Source organism: Ruditapes philippinarum, unplaced genomic scaffold (assembly GCF_026571515.1).
Source record: "Ruditapes philippinarum isolate M1 unplaced genomic scaffold, ASM2657151v2 ctg102_1_1_1_1, whole genome shotgun sequence".
Classification (NCBI taxonomy): Eukaryota; Metazoa; Mollusca; class Bivalvia; order Venerida; family Veneridae; genus Ruditapes; species Ruditapes philippinarum.
This window is the reverse complement of record NW_026856168.1, coordinates 306,067-324,732: the sequence shown is the minus strand read 5'-3', so window position 1 is coordinate 324,732 and position 18,666 is coordinate 306,067. Positions and strand designations below refer to the sequence as shown.

General features: G+C 34.6%; 2 protein-coding genes across 3 annotated transcripts; both read right to left on the bottom strand.

The window, feature by feature from the left end:
* Positions 1 to 130: 130 nt before the first annotated feature.
* On the bottom strand, positions 131 to 7,537 carry LOC132745660 (uncharacterized). 2 transcript variants are annotated; one of them, XM_060734610.1, is made up of 3 exons: positions 7,379 to 7,537; positions 4,120 to 4,311; positions 131 to 1,234 (listed from the first exon to the last, which is right to left on the bottom strand). In XM_060734610.1, exons 1-3 carry the CDS (start codon positions 7,428 to 7,430, stop codon positions 945 to 947), a joined length of 534 nt encoding a protein of 177 aa, XP_060590593.1. In that variant the 5' UTR covers positions 7,431 to 7,537; the 3' UTR covers positions 131 to 944. The 2 variants fall into 2 exon arrangements, with proteins under 2 accessions (XP_060590593.1, XP_060590592.1); XM_060734609.1 differs by lacking the exon at positions 7,379 to 7,537 and adding an exon at positions 4,709 to 4,862.
* A 7,777-nt stretch (positions 7,538 to 15,314) lies between these two features.
* LOC132745651 (uncharacterized) lies at positions 15,315 to 17,417 on the bottom strand. The gene is made up of 3 exons (XM_060734599.1): positions 17,268 to 17,417; positions 16,385 to 16,591; positions 15,315 to 15,598 (listed from the first exon to the last, which is right to left on the bottom strand). Exons 1-3 carry the CDS (start codon positions 17,359 to 17,361, stop codon positions 15,315 to 15,317), a joined length of 585 nt encoding a protein of 194 aa, XP_060590582.1. The 5' UTR covers positions 17,362 to 17,417.
* Between the last annotated feature and the right edge of the window lie 1,249 nt (positions 17,418 to 18,666).

Genomic DNA, 18,666 nt, shown 5'->3' with positions numbered 1-18,666 from the left:
TTTCGGCTTTTGAATCTAGGTGGAGTTCCTAAGAAGACGAATTATTTATAAATCAAGATATATAAAGTAATGGCTAACAAGCTAATAACATGACTAACAATGATCACAATAAATGAATAAAAGATTTACATAAAAGTATTTCATTTAATAACAAACATACTATTAAATACATTAAATACAAAAATGTCACAAGAATCAGGTACAAAAATAGTGATACATGTATATATAGAACTGTAAAGATTAGTTTAAAACAAATGATTCATTTTGAAAGAATTTCATAGCGGGTGAAGATTGTATTGAAAATCTATTTTCGTTGCATTATGCATGCGAAATAACAAACAAAAACAATACAATGTAATGACTTAAGTTAACAGAAAACGTTTTCAATTTTGAATAACAGACCAATAATCGACCATTTCTTTGTATTAAGTTGTTATATACAAAGGGGAAACAATTATATTACATGTATTTTTACAGTGATTTAATCTTTATCCAAATATACAACTGAAAATGTAGGACATGTAACACGTGATTATAAAATAATATCTTTATATATTCCGACACACTATCTTTAAAAATTTATTATGATTAATCGCAAAACATGTTAAGAGCGGTGTATTATTAACAGCAAACGTAAATGATTTTATGCACCGTTTAGTGACATCTTGCATGTATTTTGTAAATGAATTCTTAACACTTTAGCAATTCTGTTTCAATATAAATGTACCTTGCACATCGGTTATATCTTTTTTTTTAATTTGTTGTCATTGCTTATATTGTTTTCTTTGCTTTTCCGAATGATCCCTAACTTTTTTAGAATTATAGATTTATCACATTTCTTTATATGCATAAATAATGTCTAACATGGTTTATTTTAAGAATAAATAGAATTAAATTAACTTGTTGTATAGCGTTTTGATCATGGTTCTTTTTTTCTTCTTCTATCACTGCCGTTCTATCATTTTATTTGCTAGAACTATAACAAACATTAAAATTGAAGACAGTTTGATCACAGTGGCCCCATTTATAACTTCCTTAAGATGAGGGCCGTTACAAAAGTTTGTATTACATTTGGTTAAGCAGACGAGATGTTGACCGTCCCAGACGCACGCGGTCTCGTTGTTCGGTTGGAGATCCTCCAAACGCTTGTATGCGCTTCTGTTTGATTGAAGACTTGAAGAGAAAGAAAAGTGTTCATTGTCACTGCAACCTCTGATATGTGACACGGTGTTCCCTGAAAATATGCCACGTGTAATATAATGTAACGAGAATCTACATGTATTTCAGTACTTATCGTCTATGTTTTCGAGTGTGAATTATACATGTATTTAAACTTATTAATCTTTTAATACGAAACTTAGCTTAGCCAGGCCTATTTGGCTAGTGGCTAGTTAATTGTACTATTTAATTATGGAAATCTCAATCAATGAAGCGTCCTTAAAAATGTTTCTTTTCCATGTCGAAACAGTATACATGTTTATATACAGAACAAAAAAAACAACACTTTTTTCAGCAAAAGTAAATATTTGCTATAAATTTCCACTGTGTACAGCAATTTTAGGGAACGGACAATAGCCCACTAGTCCTAGTGGGTTTTTCTCCAGTAAGAGATTGACCTAGCGGTCTATTGTTAGTGTGGGATTTGTCCATTGGGGGTATTGTCCTAGTGAGTTTGGTCCTAGTGGACTACTGTTCTACGCTTAGCAATACCAGTAAAAAAGAGAAATTTCCACCCATATAGCCAAAAATGCACCATATTTCATTCAGAAATGTACAAAAATTATGGATATGGAAAACATGCACGTTTGTTAATTTTGTTTGAAAAATAATAATTAATAAATAAATAAAACCTCTATCGGTATCGTTTTGACATATCTAAGGTTTTGAACAAGGTCTGCACTGCAGGAAACAAGGTTTTTTTAAAGACCATTTTTGTGACAATTTTAAAGGAAGGGAAAGGATTGGTAACAACTTTCAACATATCTAAATCGATATGCCGAAAGGCGCATACCATGCAATCTGTTTCAATAAATCACTGAGTAAACATGCGACTTATCTGATATCTACTGATAATACTTGAAAAAATTAGATTTTAACCATATGATATGTGACATGTCGGACTGATAATTTCCTATCTACAATGTATGACTGTCATGATTGTTATTTTATTTCAAAAAGCTCATTGAAGTAAACAACTTTGAGAACTCGGACAACTTCGTTGCTTTCCGTAACTACTTCTATCTATATCAAGAAAGCAGCGCTTTAACATGACTTTTTGTATTTATTAATCCCCAGTCACATTAGAGTTTACGACAAGTAAAGACCAGTTCACGATCACCATTGACCACTGGTCGCGGATAATCTTTAAAACGTTTTACGACGGTCATCGGTGATCTTCGATAGTCGCAGGTTATCTTATTTACGTCCTACGACCAAATTCAGTCGTAGAGAGGTTTTTGAGCTTGCACAAAAACCTCCCTGCGATCAAACAGGTTGCTAGTGATCTTATAAGGTCTTAGTCTGTCGCACGATCGTCGCTCGAAAGTGCGACAATCTTACGACAGTCTTTACAAATTGCCACTAGTCACTGATAATCCTGAGTAGTCTTTAGTAATCGTGTGATGGTCGTACGACAAGTTGTAGGTGATCGCATGACAGGTCACGGGTAGTCGTAAGTAATCCCAGGCAATCTTAAGACCATCGTACGTTTGCTGATGACCTGTCGTGCGATTGTCAATGATGATTGGTCGTACTATGATCGCAGAAGTACATTTACTTGATCAAAGAGGGCTTGGTCGCAAACAATCGCCGATGATCGTCGGTTTTACACGTCGCCGGTAGTCGCAAGTAATCGTAAGCTCTAGTGTGACTGGGGTTTAACGCATTACAGTGTTGGAGCAGTACCACTAGACGCTTGCAGGAAATCATGGTCACAAGATAGAAAAATATCATTTTTTCGCCGATTTTTTTCCATTCATTTCGTATATTAGTCTGACTCAATTTTGTTTTGTTACTTCTGGCTACATCCATGGGAGCTTATCAAGAAAGCTGCGTTATAAAACATATTGTTACACCTTCAGCGACACCCTACAGAGCTATCAAAGTTATTTCCCTTTGTTAGAAGCTATGTTATCTCGAAAATAGGTGATGATTATTTGAACATGTAAAGATAGTCAATTTTTATGTTGTATAAAATATCCCAAAAACGTGTGTTTTATTATCAAACAGATTAAAATTGTATGCATCCGTCTTCCGATACATTTTAATCGTGAAATCAATCGTTACAGTGGCCCATACTGGGCACAAAAGATTGAATTTGAAATCCGAATGTCTACGTCCCCGCGAGGGATCGCCTTTATAAAGAGATAGATAGAATCTGAACCCTCAAAATATCATTGGAGAATATGCAGTTGTAGTTTTCTTGTGAGCTTAAGAATAGCTACATTAAAGTATTCGTATTACCAAAATGCTAGGAATCGCCGTTCAGCCGGGGGTATTCGAAAATCTATTTTGTGTAATAAACTCTTCCCTGAACAATACAGCTTATGTTTCTTTTAAAGATATACTATGCTTATATTTTATATTAGAAAATATGGATAATTGCTACACAGTCTCTTTGTAAATATAAAACGAACATGTTTTAACTTCACACAAAGTAGATATGTTATGTTTAAAATTCTACCCATCATAGGTGGTCACAATATGAATATATTGTGTCAATAAAAAAACTGACAGACCAACTTTTCTTGACCTGTAATAGCTAACACGGCTTCCCATAAATAGTTTTTTTACTCTATTATTCAAATTAGACATATTCAGTAAGAATTTCATAGATTTCAATAAATTACTATGAAAAAGTGCTTTACTCAAGAATGGGCATAGTATATATTCAAGAGAAATATTCCGAATATTGTGTACCCCTTGGAATACCATGCACAGGTTTCGAGATTCGTACATGAAGATAGTATTTCAAATGTATATTCAAGTAACCCGACAAATGATGTTGGGCGGCGTGTCTCGCAGGCGCCAACTTTTCATATATTTTGTCGTCCATTTGTTGTCATGAGGTATTAAATTCTCCTCTCTGATTGGCTCAGGGCAGGCGACAATTAAACTTACCAAGTATTTCGTAAGTTTCCATTATGCATGTTTTATTGTATGGAGGTGTGCACGTTTTCTTCACTTTTTCGTTGCCTTTACCGTCCATTGCTATTTTATACGTATTAAAATCTTCGCATTTGTTGTTCCCACCTGTTGATGCGCATGCGTAACATCGGAGCCCCTCGGTTTCATTGGCATCATTTTGTGCGGCTGTAATAGAAAATTCGTCATGACTGAATAATGCAATGATATTTTTCCTTTTCTTTCGAATACCCACTATTAGAAATTTCATATATATTCAAAGCATAGTGACGTAGCCTAGCACAGAACGTTATATAATAAAACGGGTCATTGTTAATTTATCTTGATCTGGTATTTTTCTGTTTAATCTAAACGAATCGCACTTTTTAGAAAGTCTTGATAAGATAATATGCATGGTCTTATCTGGAAAACGACACATTAATAACTTAAAAGTGGTTAAGGTTACCAATATTCGAAGCAACTTGTAATTTATATATTATTTAAATAAATAAATGATCTTGTTAACACTTAACATCCATTATACAATTTCAATTTATGTTTCAATTTTATTTTACAACAAACTTACATGTGAAATAAGCAAAATATCCGGAAATGATATAAACTAAAGTAAAAGCCCTCATTTTTACTTAGTTTTTCTTCTACTTATGAATTAACTCTTGAAAATCAAAAACAATAAAGTTTAGAATAAATGTCATCATATTTTATGGTACTCATGTACACCCACCTATCTCTGTTGCAAGTTAAGGCTGAACGAATTCAATCGCTAGTTTCTAAACAAGGTTTCAAATAAAGGACCCTTAATCAGGATTAATAAGAAATAATGAAAAAAGTCAGTTCCGTTTCGGGACTCCCAACCTACCCCCTTTTTCAATTGTCGATATCAGAAAGTTTTCGCATTTCGATTTTATTTTGAAACAATTTTTTAACAAATATGTTTTTATTTTTGTATATAATATATATAATTCGATCTATAAAAAAGTGTGGTCTTTGTTAAAAAAGACGATACTTAATTGCCATTTAATTTTTAAAGATGCATGCCTCCAGATGAGTCAAACTGTTTCAATAAAATATAAAAAAATATGGGGTTAAAATGTTCTAAGATTTTAAGATCCGAGATTCAAGAAATTATTTACATGTTATGAGCGAGTGATGACTGATTGTGCAGTTTTTATCACTTATATCTAGATCTACTGTGTGACTAACGCAGTAAGGGCTATTTTGCATGTTTTGGCCTTTTTGGGGTAATTTACTTGATCTGTAAGTGCCATTTGCAATGTGTAAAAATACTCTCTTTGTTCAGTTCAAAACTTATCTAACTTTTAAATACATTGTCAAACTTTTCATGAATATAAGCATGAATCTGGAGGCATGCTGCTTTAATAAAATTGCCATGAAATGTTAATTGAAGCAAATATTTAGAGTACCTTGGCCTTAAAATGATGTTCATTACATTTTATCAGAGTAACCAACAAAGGGTGTGTACATAGGGTATGATTTAAGAGCACTTGACAATTTAAATAATTTGATACATCCAAGCTTTATTATCCAGTTTGGTATCGAACGCTAAGCTCTATCTTACTGCACGTGCCATATATCAACCGGTATACCTCGGTTATTATTAAAAATAATGTCCTTATAGGTAAGGACCGAGAAGATGCGATTAGCAATATATATTACAGTTGTCCATGACCACGCCTAAATAGCTTAGATGAAAAGAACAATAAGTTTGCGAATTATTTTTTGGATTATTAGTTCTAGTCCCGGAAATTATTTTTTTAAAATAAAACATCAATATTTTGCATCTGGACGCTTCCGTAAGAGACACACTTTTATGTGTCTCTTAATACTGTTTTTTGAAGACAAAAAAATATTTGTTCTCAGTCGCTTAATCTTAGAATTGAAACCTGTTAAAAGGCTACAATATAATATTTTAAATCCAAGATAACGTCTGGTTCATGGGGAGATGTTCTAATCGTGGTTGACATAAGTTCAAACACTGATATCCACCTTTCCATATTTTATTATTTCTTATCTAATAGTGTTTTTTATTCCGTTGCTTTTTTGTCTGCATTTGATATAAATTAACTTTATTTTTCCATTGTTTGAACAATACACTCTCGTTTCGGAACACCACACTATTATGAACAATTCTCTCTCGTTTCGGAACACCACACTCTTATGAACAATTCTCTCTCATTTCGGAAGATCACACTGTTACTAAACATTTCCTTCTCGTTCCAGAAAAACACACTGTTATGAACAGTTCCCTCTCGTTTTCTATGCACCACACTGTAATGAAGAATGCTTTTTAGTTTCAGTGCACCACTCAGTTATAAAGAATTCCCTCTCGTTTTTTGAACACCACGCCGTTTCGTACAATTCCTTTTCTTTTCGGCACACCACGCTATTATAGACAGTTCCCTCTCGTTTTCTAAACACCACACTGTTATGACTAGTTATGAACAATTCCCTTTCGTTTCCGTACGCCACGCAATTATGATGGTTATACCACAACGTTTCGAACAAATTCCTTTCGTTTCGTTACACCACACTGTTATGAACAATTCGCTCTCATTTCTAAACATCACTCTGTTATGACTTGTTATTAACAATTCCCTTTCGTTTCCGTACACCACGCTATTATTGTGGTTACCTTTCGTTTTATGAATACCACAGCGTTTCGAACAATTTCCTTTCGTTTCGTTACCCCACACTGTTATGAACAAATCCCTCTCGTTTTCTAACACCACTCTGTTATGACTAGTTATGAACAATTCCCTCTCGTTTTCTAAACACCACTTTGTTATGACTAGTTATGAACAAATCCCTCTCGTTTTCTAAACACCACTCTGTTATGACTAGTTATGAACAATTCCCTCTCGTTTTCTAACACCACTCTGTTATGACTAATTATGAACAAATCCCTCTCGTTTTCTAACACCACTCTGTTATGACTAGTTATGAACAAATCCCTCTCCCCTCTCGTTTTCTAACACCACTCTGTTATGACTAGTTATGAACAATTCCCTCTCGTTTTCTAAACACCACTTTGTTATGACTAGTTATGAACAATTCTCTTTCGTTTGATAACAATTCTTTGACACTTTAATTAATAGAAATTGTTTCTGATGTGTTACTGAATGAAACAAAGACCCACTAAAAATAAATATCGCCTGTTACTATTCATATAACAGACTCGCGTTTGATATAACATTGCCAGAATTAAATGGGTTACCTGCAAATGTAATAAATCCAAAACACAGCAGAACTGTTCGCAGCAAATCCATTTCTGACAACTAACTCCTACTATCCGGTTGCTATCAGAACATTCCAAATATGACATTTGATTAGCCGTTATCGCAATCAGAAAAAAAGTATGGAGTGCCGTCTGGACCAACATTTCTATAGATAGACCTGTTTTCAATTTTAAATTTACTACGATTTTCAAATAATAAAATAAAAAAAATTTACGATACGATATTTCCATAGAAACGGAAGTATCATTTCGCGCATGTAATTATTAAAGCACTGAACTCGTGAATGCGGATTATATGGTTAATAGTCTTTTCCTATTCTAATACTTTTATAGGCTTTTACGAACGTGATTTCAAGTTAAGTAACCCGGAAAACAATAATTTTGGCATGACTTAAAGTGGTTATTACGTTAAAGGTAATTTGATATTTGTAATTGATATCAGAAAATAGGCAGGACTAACGTATTCAATAATTCAATGATCCAAAAAGCGCACATAAAAGTCCTCTGTTTAAAGTATCATTAACCGATATTTTTACGCGAACAAGTTGATCATCTATGTACCACAATAGAAATTATCTTGAGAGTAATATCTTCGTAGCCGTATGCGGCTTTTCTTTTTTTCAGTCCGGTTAAATAAAAACTATAATGGCAAGTTTACTTACCGCGTTGGAAATCCTGTCCAGTATCCGCATTTTATTGCACAATTATGCGTTACTTGTTGCACGAATCGTGCGTTATTTTCACATTCCGGCGTTACTGGAATCAGAATCGTGCTGTATCCATTGCCAATCCAGCTAGTTCTAACAGAACACTCACATCATTTACTTCCGCCTTCCTCAAAGATGTATTAATAAAACATTTGTCAATATTTGTTCGAATGCATTTTCAAGTACGTTCTTATTTTCTATTGCTCCACTATGGACAACATGCAGAAAAAAAATCTTTAAAGTTCAAATTCTTACAAAGATCATATGAGCCGCGTCACGACAAAACCAACGTAATGTGTTCGACTCTATATAATGATAACATCGACATCCAGGTCACAATTACCTTATTATTAATGGATTGATTCCGATCATTCGGTCCATATTTTGACAAAACAATATTTTAGTATCTAGAGTTAAGTATTCTAAACTGTATTTACCACCACTCATCGACGCTGATGTTGTAAGATGATAGCTTCAAGTAAAATTATTAAACTTATGGTAATGTTGTTTCATTAACTATGTAAATTGTAAGCATTGTTGAATAAAGTAAGTTTTAACCAAATAATAAAATAGTGAATGACAGAGCTACATGTATATTCTGTATTAAAAGTCCCTACAATAGCAGCGATTTCCCCTGATCAGTAAATATGCCAAGGGAGGTAATCACTGTAAGGAGTTTGAAGACTGGTGTCACCTACCCCACGTCCAAATTTTATACTGGACAAAATATGGTAATTGATTAATATCCTCAAGATAAATCTACTATAACCTCTTGTCTGCAGGAATATATAAGCTTACAGACCTTTTGGGGCCTTTTTAAGTACATAATGAAGAATGAATTTATTAAGTACTTGTAGCTCAAAAAAAAGAAAGTCGGTATGATCTTTCCTGATAACATTGCAAATGGCGTAGGTTTCAAAGGGAGGTTTCTGTTGCGCTCATTATCGAGTCGGTTAGAGTTACCTCCCCTGAAAACATTACTAATGGGTAATGTCACCTCTCCTGATAACATTGCAAATGGTGTATGGGTTTAAAAGGGAGGTTAATTTTGCGCTCAAGTCCGAGTGAGTTAGAACGACTTCCCCTGATAAAATTGCAAATGGTGTAAGGGTTCAAAGGGACATAACTGTTGCGCTTAAAATAGAGTCGGTTAGAGTGACTTCCCCTAATAACACTGCAAACGACGTAAGGGTTCAAAAAAGGTTAGTGTTGCGCTCAAAAATGACTTCTAATAATGATTGCATCGGAGTATCAAAAGGTAATTCGTTCATACGCTCGTAACCGCCCATGGGCGGTAATCGCAAGCCTTGTTCGCCATGGCGGTCACCTCGGGGATATTCCGGTCCGAACCGCAACATATGACAGATATTATTATGCTGCGCTCAGAATCGAGTAGTCGGTAGGAGAGACCTCCCCTGATACATTGCAAATGGCGTACTGGTTGAAAGTGGGTTACTGTGTCGCTCAAAATAGAACCGGTTAGAGTGACCTCCCCTGATACATTGCAAATGGGGTATGGGTTCAAAAGGAGGTTACTGTTACGCTCAGAATCGACTCGGTTAGAGTGATCTTTCCTTATAGCTTTGCAAATGGCGTAAGGGTTCAAGACATCTTACTGTATCGCTAAAAATAGAGTCGGTTAGAGTGAAATCCCCTTATAACATTGCAAATTGAGCAAGAGTTCAAGGGAAGCTTTATGTTGCGCTCTAAATCGAGTAGATTAGAGTGACTTCCCCTGATATAAATTGCAAATGGAGTAATGGTTCAAAGGGAGATTAGTTTTCGAGACTGTTCGATACCAAAACACCTTATATTAGAAATGTTCGACCATGCGACCACATTCATGCATCGAGGACATATTTTATGGAAAGTGACCGTGCGACCACATACACGCATCATAGGATTCCCCTTCTCTTACGAGAAAGGGACAAAGAGTTGTCCGCCCTTTTATTGAAGGGCAGACTTAAAAAAATATGCCATTACCTTATTGATAAGGCGGCTAATTTTCACAGACATATCTTGAATTGGTTTATATACAACAATATTTATGCAAACCGAGCGGTTTATCAGTTAACGTCTTTTTAAGTCTGCTATGAAATTTTAAATGGATCATATATAACTTCTTGGAAAATTTTGACTTCAAAGTTTTTTTCTACTTTTCATTTTATGTATATAACAGAATTATATTAAATTTGCAAAACATGAACGTTTCAAAAACGTTTTATATGCGTTACATATTGGAGATATATATTTCACACTTTGTTTCAAATATTAACCTGGGGGCATTTTTGCCAGCGTACTGTCCCAGGACGATAACTTGAGCCTTTGTTCGCATAAAGCGAAGAATAGGTAAGGCAGACTGAAGCCTAAAGTAAAACATCATATTTTCATGTGCCTTGATAGCGCAGTACACAGTCCTGGTCAGTGTTGTTTCATGCCTTAAAAGGCTCGTAACATGTAAAGTACCATTGCATTTGAGTGTTTTATGTATCTTTTTCTTAATTTACCAGTTTTGTTTCAAATAGTTACAAATGCATGAGATAGAATGTTTTTGTACACAGTTTGATATGCAAGTGTGTTTAGTTTGGGGAAAACGTCAAACATCAGAAAAAAACATTATCAGAAATGTAAAAAAAAAAAAAAAAAATGAAATGAAGTGAGTTATATATTGATTTATACATTCAATTTTTAATATTTCGAAATCGTTGTGGGTTTGATTGTTAAAATGTTTTAAAATTAAAAAAAAATACACGACATGAAAAAAAAAATAGAAATAGAAATTTAGAAGAACAAAATATATTCAAATGATCATACAAAAGACGGACAAAGTAAAAATACTTTTCACTCTAAAAAATACATGGTGTATTTGGTGTATTTGAGTGTGAATGTCTTAAAAATCTGAGTAACGTCATCAACCGTTCGCCTCTATTTAATGATTACATCGACATCCACTCATCAGCAGGATTGAATAACGCTGAAAACCGTTCAACTGCTTTTTGTGCTATAGTATCTAGGAAAGAGTAAAACGTCTTTGTTCATTTAGAATATATATTAATTAATGGTACTTTCTTATGGACCTCACGCTTACGAAATCCATCGTAAAAGCATGCAAAGACTGTGTATGTCGTTGTTTAATATGCATTTCCGCTCTTCACGGTATAAACGGAAAAAAATAATTATTTTCATATGAATGTTTTAAAGATTCTATGTTTCAGATCACTCTCAGTGCTTACACGAGAAAAGCCTTGGTAACTGAATTTACATAAGTTTTTAATGGTTAACAATATATATCTAGAAATATCAATAAAAAGAAAAAAAAAGTCACTTTGATTTACTAAAACCTATACAATTTTGCAGCGCGATCTGATTGTAATACTTATTTAATTGTTAATTAGTGTCTATTTGATTTTCTAAGTGATAGAATAAACATCGAAACACAGTTATCTGATTTGCATATTTCCCGCGTATAAAAATCAAATAGTGGTTTGATGTCCGTTCTCTCTTCTACCATCATAGTCTGTATACCCCATAAAATGTAACAACTCTTCGGAAATGAAAACATGGCTCCGAATTATTTATTCATACACTTTCATATCTCGGGTAACAGAGTAATTCACTGCATTGGACATTATATGCTATTAATTATAATTAAACTGAATGGATGCCTTTATTTATAAGACTGAATATTAGTATTTAACGTTAAATCTTGCCTTACCCTTCACTGAATTTAAAAGAATTAATTAAGCATTTCAGAGAAATTATTTATAAATCCTTTTTATATTGAAAGACAGTGCGGTAAATGGAAAAAAGGTCTCTCAGCTAACATACAACAAATAATAGCCCGCTAACAGGACAGAAAAGGGTGCCATTAAATAATGTATACTTTGAATGCACAAATTTTGTCGACATTGATTTACTCGAACACAGTTGGGATATGTTAAAACTCGTCCGTCAATTGTGTGTGTTTTTACAGCGACAATCATGTATGTAGATACCAGTACGGCTGTCGACGGTTAAACTGTTGTCTGCACATTTGACTGTACGGTGTGAGTTACTGAATGGATGTGAATAGATGTTATTCAGGACCCGGCAAATGTGTATTTTTCCCCAAGCTTATCCCACCGTGTATATCCAGTAACGCAGTATTGTGCAAATAACACAAGAATTGTGCCAAATAGTTGCTAAAACGAGCACCGCGATAAGTAAATGGATTGTACCCCAAATTGGAAGAAATGAATTAGCGTATACGGTTGCTAAGACATTATACCTAAAACCTCATCAGAAATATTTCCATAAAAATGTTTATTTTTCAAGATCATTCTTGAAAATGACAACCTGACTAGCGTATTGATTGCGATTTTAGTTTCGTTGATATCTCCCATCAGAATAAAGTAAAAACTGTAACCAGGTTGCCTTTCTCACGAATGATCTAACAAAGTAAACATATTGCTGAAAATAATTGTAATGCTGGTTAAAGTATAATGTCGTAGCAGCCGTGTGCGCTAATTCATTTCTTTAAATTTTATTTAGAATAAAATATTTTGGTTCATTTACTTACTGTGTTACTGGTTTTGGCAAAAGCGTTGCACATATTCGGCGTTACTTTTACGCTACTTGCACATTCATGCGTTACTGGATATGCACGGTGAATCCCCTGTACAAACAAACTTTTACCGTACATTATAATGCTGTGTTCTTACCGCCGATCAGATCAACTCGATCAAGCACGATCAAGCGATCGGGTACCGGTCTAGCTCGGTCTGCATGCGTGATCGGGGGTGGTCGGAGCGGTCTACCTTGGTCGGCATGGCTCGGGCTTCCTACCCGATTTTTTTTAAATCCTAAAAAAGTTCGAGTAGCGATCGAGTAGATAAGCGGTTGAAAAGCGATCGTATAGTGATCCAGTAGAAGATCTAGTTGATCGAGAATAAATCGTGTAACGATCAAGTTTGGTCGGGTATACATCTCTTACCCGATCTGTACACGATCATCTCGACTTCTACTCGAGCATTATTCACGACTCGATTACGATCATTACGATCTGGTCGGGTGGAAATCTGGCAACGATCGAGCAGAGGTCCAGTTAGTCTAGTTGATATCGTGTATGGGTCTGGGTGATCGAGAAGAAGTCGGGATGTTGGTCGGGTTGTCGTCGAGAAGAAGTCGTTAAACATCGACCATAACTAGACTTACTGACTTCAGGTCGTGTAGGAGTCGTGAATGTGCATTTAATGCAGCTTGGTCGGGCTTCATCGGGGAATTAATGTGATCGGGACGATCGAGTTGATCTGATCGGCGGTGAGAACATAGCATTACCGGTCACAATAGATTAATTTATTTGTAAAAGTTTGTTAGTACCCGCGTATTAGCTGGGAAAACCCCAAAATATTCTTATTTCCGAAGTAAGTCTTTTGCCCAGTAAGTACACCATAAATTGCTTGTATAGTCGTTGTGTTTTCAGATTAGATAGAACACAATAAATGATAACTTTATCTCAAGAACGACGCATGGTACAAAGATAGTTCGTATGACAGGGTCCCGTCGTGCATGTTCACAAACTGCTTATTTGCATTGCAAAAATGATAAGATTCAACAACGCGTTGGTTATTTAGGAACTTCAAATAACTTTGTTAAATTTATTCATAAAAAAACTTTTCCTACCACAAGTTGAACTAAATTAAATGACAAATTATTTTCACAGGAATTTCAAAAGTCATTTAACAATTATGAATATAATGATGCAAAATTACATTTCATTCGTCGTTTAGTTCAAGAGTGCCAGAATCTTTAATGTTGTAGATTTAGATGTTTTGTCTAATAATGCACTCATGTACTTTGTTCCATTAAATGAAACGATAAAGGGTGACAACTCTGATTTCATTTCATGATTGAAAATAGGATGATACGAGTTATCTCCCTTAAACTATGAGGAAAGTTCTATGATAAATCATAACAAGGTTAGCTTTTAAAAAAGCTAGTAGCGACTCGCTTCGTAATTTCTTTCCAGGGGCGTGTTTAAAAGTAAAAATGACAGTTCTGTTAGCTGAAAAGACTTCAGCGAACATCAAAATAAAAGTGACATATAAAGTTAAGGAAGCCAGTTCTCTCAGTTTAACAAAGAGGAATATGAGTATATATGAAGATGTAAACAGATAGAATGAAGTCCCTGTGTCTATGCACATTTACTATATGGCCTGTTGACCTTGACCAGAAAAAAATAGATAAGTAGAATTCATAAAAATGTCTCTTTATACGAAGTTAAGTTGTAATATGTTATTTAGTATTGGAATAAGTGACAGATACAAGTCCTAAAGTAAACACAAGTTGTCTATCAATTCAGCCAGAAAAGCCGGGATCCTATTAAAAAAATAGGATCCCGGAAATTGACCAGTTCAAGAATATAGTTTTCAGAAAAGCCGGGATCATATTAAAAAATTAAGAGATCCAAGGAATTGGACAGTTCAAGAATATTGTTTTCAGAAAAGCTGGGATCGTATATAGGGATCCCGGGATTTGACCAATTCAAGAATATAGTCTTTGATTTTTCCAATTAATTAGGCATATAATTATAAGTATTGTGATTTTGTTAATAAATAGCTCTAAATATATCTATATCCTAAGTTAAATCAATTTAACTTTCATTACATACAATAAAAAAACTTAACGTTTAATGTCCTTTCATTACGACAATAATCAACACAAATATAGTTTATTAGTTTTTTCCCTTATTATCTTATACGATCCCGGATCCCGGCCAGTAAATACATACACTAAATATCGGAAAGGATAAAATGACCGGAAAAAATGAAAAAAAAAAGTGCACAGAACCAGATGTCGTTTATGTTAATTAACCAAACGAAAACTTACTACAGAGTAAACAGGACTGGTGAAATCGCTAAATCAAAAGTCAGTGTAAATATGATTTACTGAAAAGAATCCATGAAAACAAACATTTTAATCATCAATATATCTTTGCGCCCAAAACAATACTTGCTGCTTTTTAAAAATGGCGTGAAAATTGAAGGTTTTTTGACGCTATATAAGATCAAATTTGATTGGCTAAATGATTTTGGATCCTAGCCCTGATAGATAAATTTTGTAGAAAGCTGGAAGCTAAGCTTCGATTAAATTTTTGGATTGATTCGGGGTTTTAGGTTGTTTCTCAGTAAAATCCTATCGTAATACCGGCTCGCCGTGGCGAGCCGGCATCACGGGTTAAATAAAACATAACAAAACAAAATTGTCATAAACAAGATTTTCGAAAATACTGCCGTACTGGTACTTCCGTACTGCGGGCCGTTACAAAAGTCTGTCATATTTTCACTGTGCCCACATTTGCTGAGACAGACGGTGTTCTGGCCGTCGTACACACATGCGGTCTCGTTGTTGTCACGCAGACCAATTAGACGGGCATAGCTTGATTTATTGTTCGAAATCTCGTTAAAATCAAATGTTTTATCATCACTGCAATCTCGAATGTGTGCTACCTCGCCTGAAAATAGGAAGCAAAAAAGAACCATTGAATGTGCTTCAATCGGATCTTTTTGAACAGTCGTTTACGCGGACTTAAGCCTTTCTAACGATTAAATATGTTATTTGAAGATAAATCGTTTCATATAACGTTTCATATAATTGCGACTCGAGAGAATTACGGTTTTAAATGAAATTAGTCGCCGATAAAATACATAAACAATAAGAACGAGGCCTTATATTGATGGAAATATCTCCCTCCTCTTGCACAGAAAAGTAGTACATGTATATGTTTTTAATTATAAACAAAAATATTGAATTGACATTGGCCAGCTTTTTGATAACCTAAAACGTATTTCTTTTAATCAATACTCCCATCAACATAATGACTTTTTAAAACAACTGTTGTACATCTAAAATAAAAGTGTTTTTCAACTGAACAATTGCACAATTGCAGAATAAATGAAGCATGCAAAGACTGTGTACGTTATATAGATCAGCTGGGGCACTTGAAATAAAGATGAAAAATATCGTATGTTTCTGCTATTCTTATTCCGATATGAGTGGAAAGCGTTGTGTCATTTTTCACAATAAGATAAATTATTCCGGAAAAATGGAGTGAGCGAATAATCTGAAATTTTGCACACAAGTTATTGGTTTAGACTTACGTCAAATGGAACATTAATCTCGAAAAATTATTTCAATGTCCGTCATGTAAAAAAACCAACTCAGTGGAGTCCCTTATTCATTTGTTCCTAGAATTCTATTCTAGTGGGAAATCAGATAACATTATTATTGTTACACTAACCAATGTTGTTTATAAAGGTTTCAATCATGCATGAAACGTCAAACGGTGGCGAGCACGTCTTCAATGTGACCGGTCCGTCATGTTGACGGCCATCGTCGGCAGCCTCCCTGGCGTCAATGTACGGCTGGTAAAGCTCGCACTCATTTGTCGGACCCATTGCATGACAAAAATAACATCTTAATGGTTCTTCTTCATCAATCAGCAAATCTGCGCATGAAAAAGAGAAGTTCGAAAGGTAAAAAATACATATGCTAATGGTAACACCGACAACTCCATCCACAGGGAGATTTTGGGGCTTTTGACTCGAACATATGTTTTTTTTTACTTTTCTGATGCTAAAAAACAAAATCATTAAATGCATTGGCCCGACAGTATGAGGGGCAACGAGAATGTTAAAACTCGAATGATCTCCCACTAGCTCCCGCAATTGGAACGTCTCGGCTATTATTCATAATCCGAACATTAATTGACGGAAAAGGTCGAGAAGATGCAATTGGATTTGTATCACTAAAACACTTTCAATTTGACCGAATGCAGAACAGTTGAAACAGCGGAAGTTGTACGAAATGATGAACGTTTAAAATGAAATTATGATACACGCTGATCTATAATAACAGATTATAGATAATCTATCTGTACATGTATAGTGTATATCAAACTATATTGTATACCATTTATGATACCATTATTCTGTGGCCTGTTATTTAAGTCACATTTTACTATACCCAAATGAATATATTAAATCATTATCTTTCGCGGTAAAATTATTAAGCGCTTCAGAACATAAAAAATTATCAGGTAAGTTGACCAAATAAATATGAAAATTTCAATATTTTTTTTATCAGGTATAGTAAGGGATATTATGTTGATAACTAATACTGACCACTTTCCTCTTCAAACTCCTCAATTAATCCTCCGCATACGCGTACACTAAATAGTCCAAATAGAACCAACAAAAATCTTAAACCATGAGACATTTTGTGCGTTTTTTTATGTCACTTTTCTACTGTTTTTTTTAAAGTCATATTGATTTGATTATTTTCGAATAACACGTATATTAATACAAAACAATTATAATATTTTATCATTGATTATTGTTACTGTACCCTACAAAAGTTAGGTGTCTCGTTAAACCAACAGCCTGCTTGAACCGAGAGTGTATGTGTGTACGTACGCATGTATTCTACGCTTTATGAGGATCCATCCGCCCTTTCAGGCACTGAGAGTACGGACCCCGGACATGTTACCATTCATGTCCTTAAATGTTATTATCATGGTGACCTATTAATTTTGAATTCAGTAATTTACTGAATGATACTCGTACTTTAGATATATGTATGCAAGTCGATTTTTGTGATGATACTATTTTGATGCAAGGAAGGCCAATGAGACCATTTTATGCATGATGGAGAAAAATAAGGTGTTGCTGCCAAAATTGCTGTCATGTCTTTCGACTGATAAGATTATGCAACTCAGACTGATACCTGAACCGTTTGCCACTTATAATACAGAGTCATGCTGGACTGCACATCTCTCATAGCTCAATCGTTTAGAGCGCGAGACTTGTAATCTCGACATTGTGGGTTCGATTCCCAAATTACTAATCAGTCTTTCGGATGAGACTTTAAATGGAGGTCCCGTCTATGAGTCTTTGAACACTTGATTTTGGCTTGTTTGTTGTTGTTGAGAATGAATACCGTATGTAACGGACTAGGGCCTCATATGGGAAATTGAAGTCATTTATTTTGGCACAGATACTGACAAAATTCAAATTGAATTTGTAAGTGTACGTCATAAACAAAATCATCGGTAAAAGAAATACACTTCTCAATTGACCTTTAACTTGCTGAAATTCTGAAATGGAGTTGTCCAGCTTCCATTTTGGAATCGTCCATTTAAATTTTTGCAGATATCAAGACGAACATTTAAAATGTGGTCAGCCAACAATATACAGCCTGATCAGACTACACGCATGCGCAGACCGGCCTAAAATAAACAGGTAGCAAAGGGTTCCAGCGGGTAAGGGAGGGTCCATCATCGGTAATCAAGGCTTTTTACCGTATACCACTTATATATATTTATACGGTGGAAAAACAGTATATTTGTACGCCATTTAATTGCAGTTTGGTAAAACTGGATATTTACAGCTAAACTGTGAAATAAAACGAACTGGTTTAAAACCCTTTCGAAACCTCCAAACTGAAACCAAAACCAGTTTGTTGCCAATAAATTCGGCCTTAAATGTAGCATGTACGGAATGTGTACCGTGGGTTCCGACGATT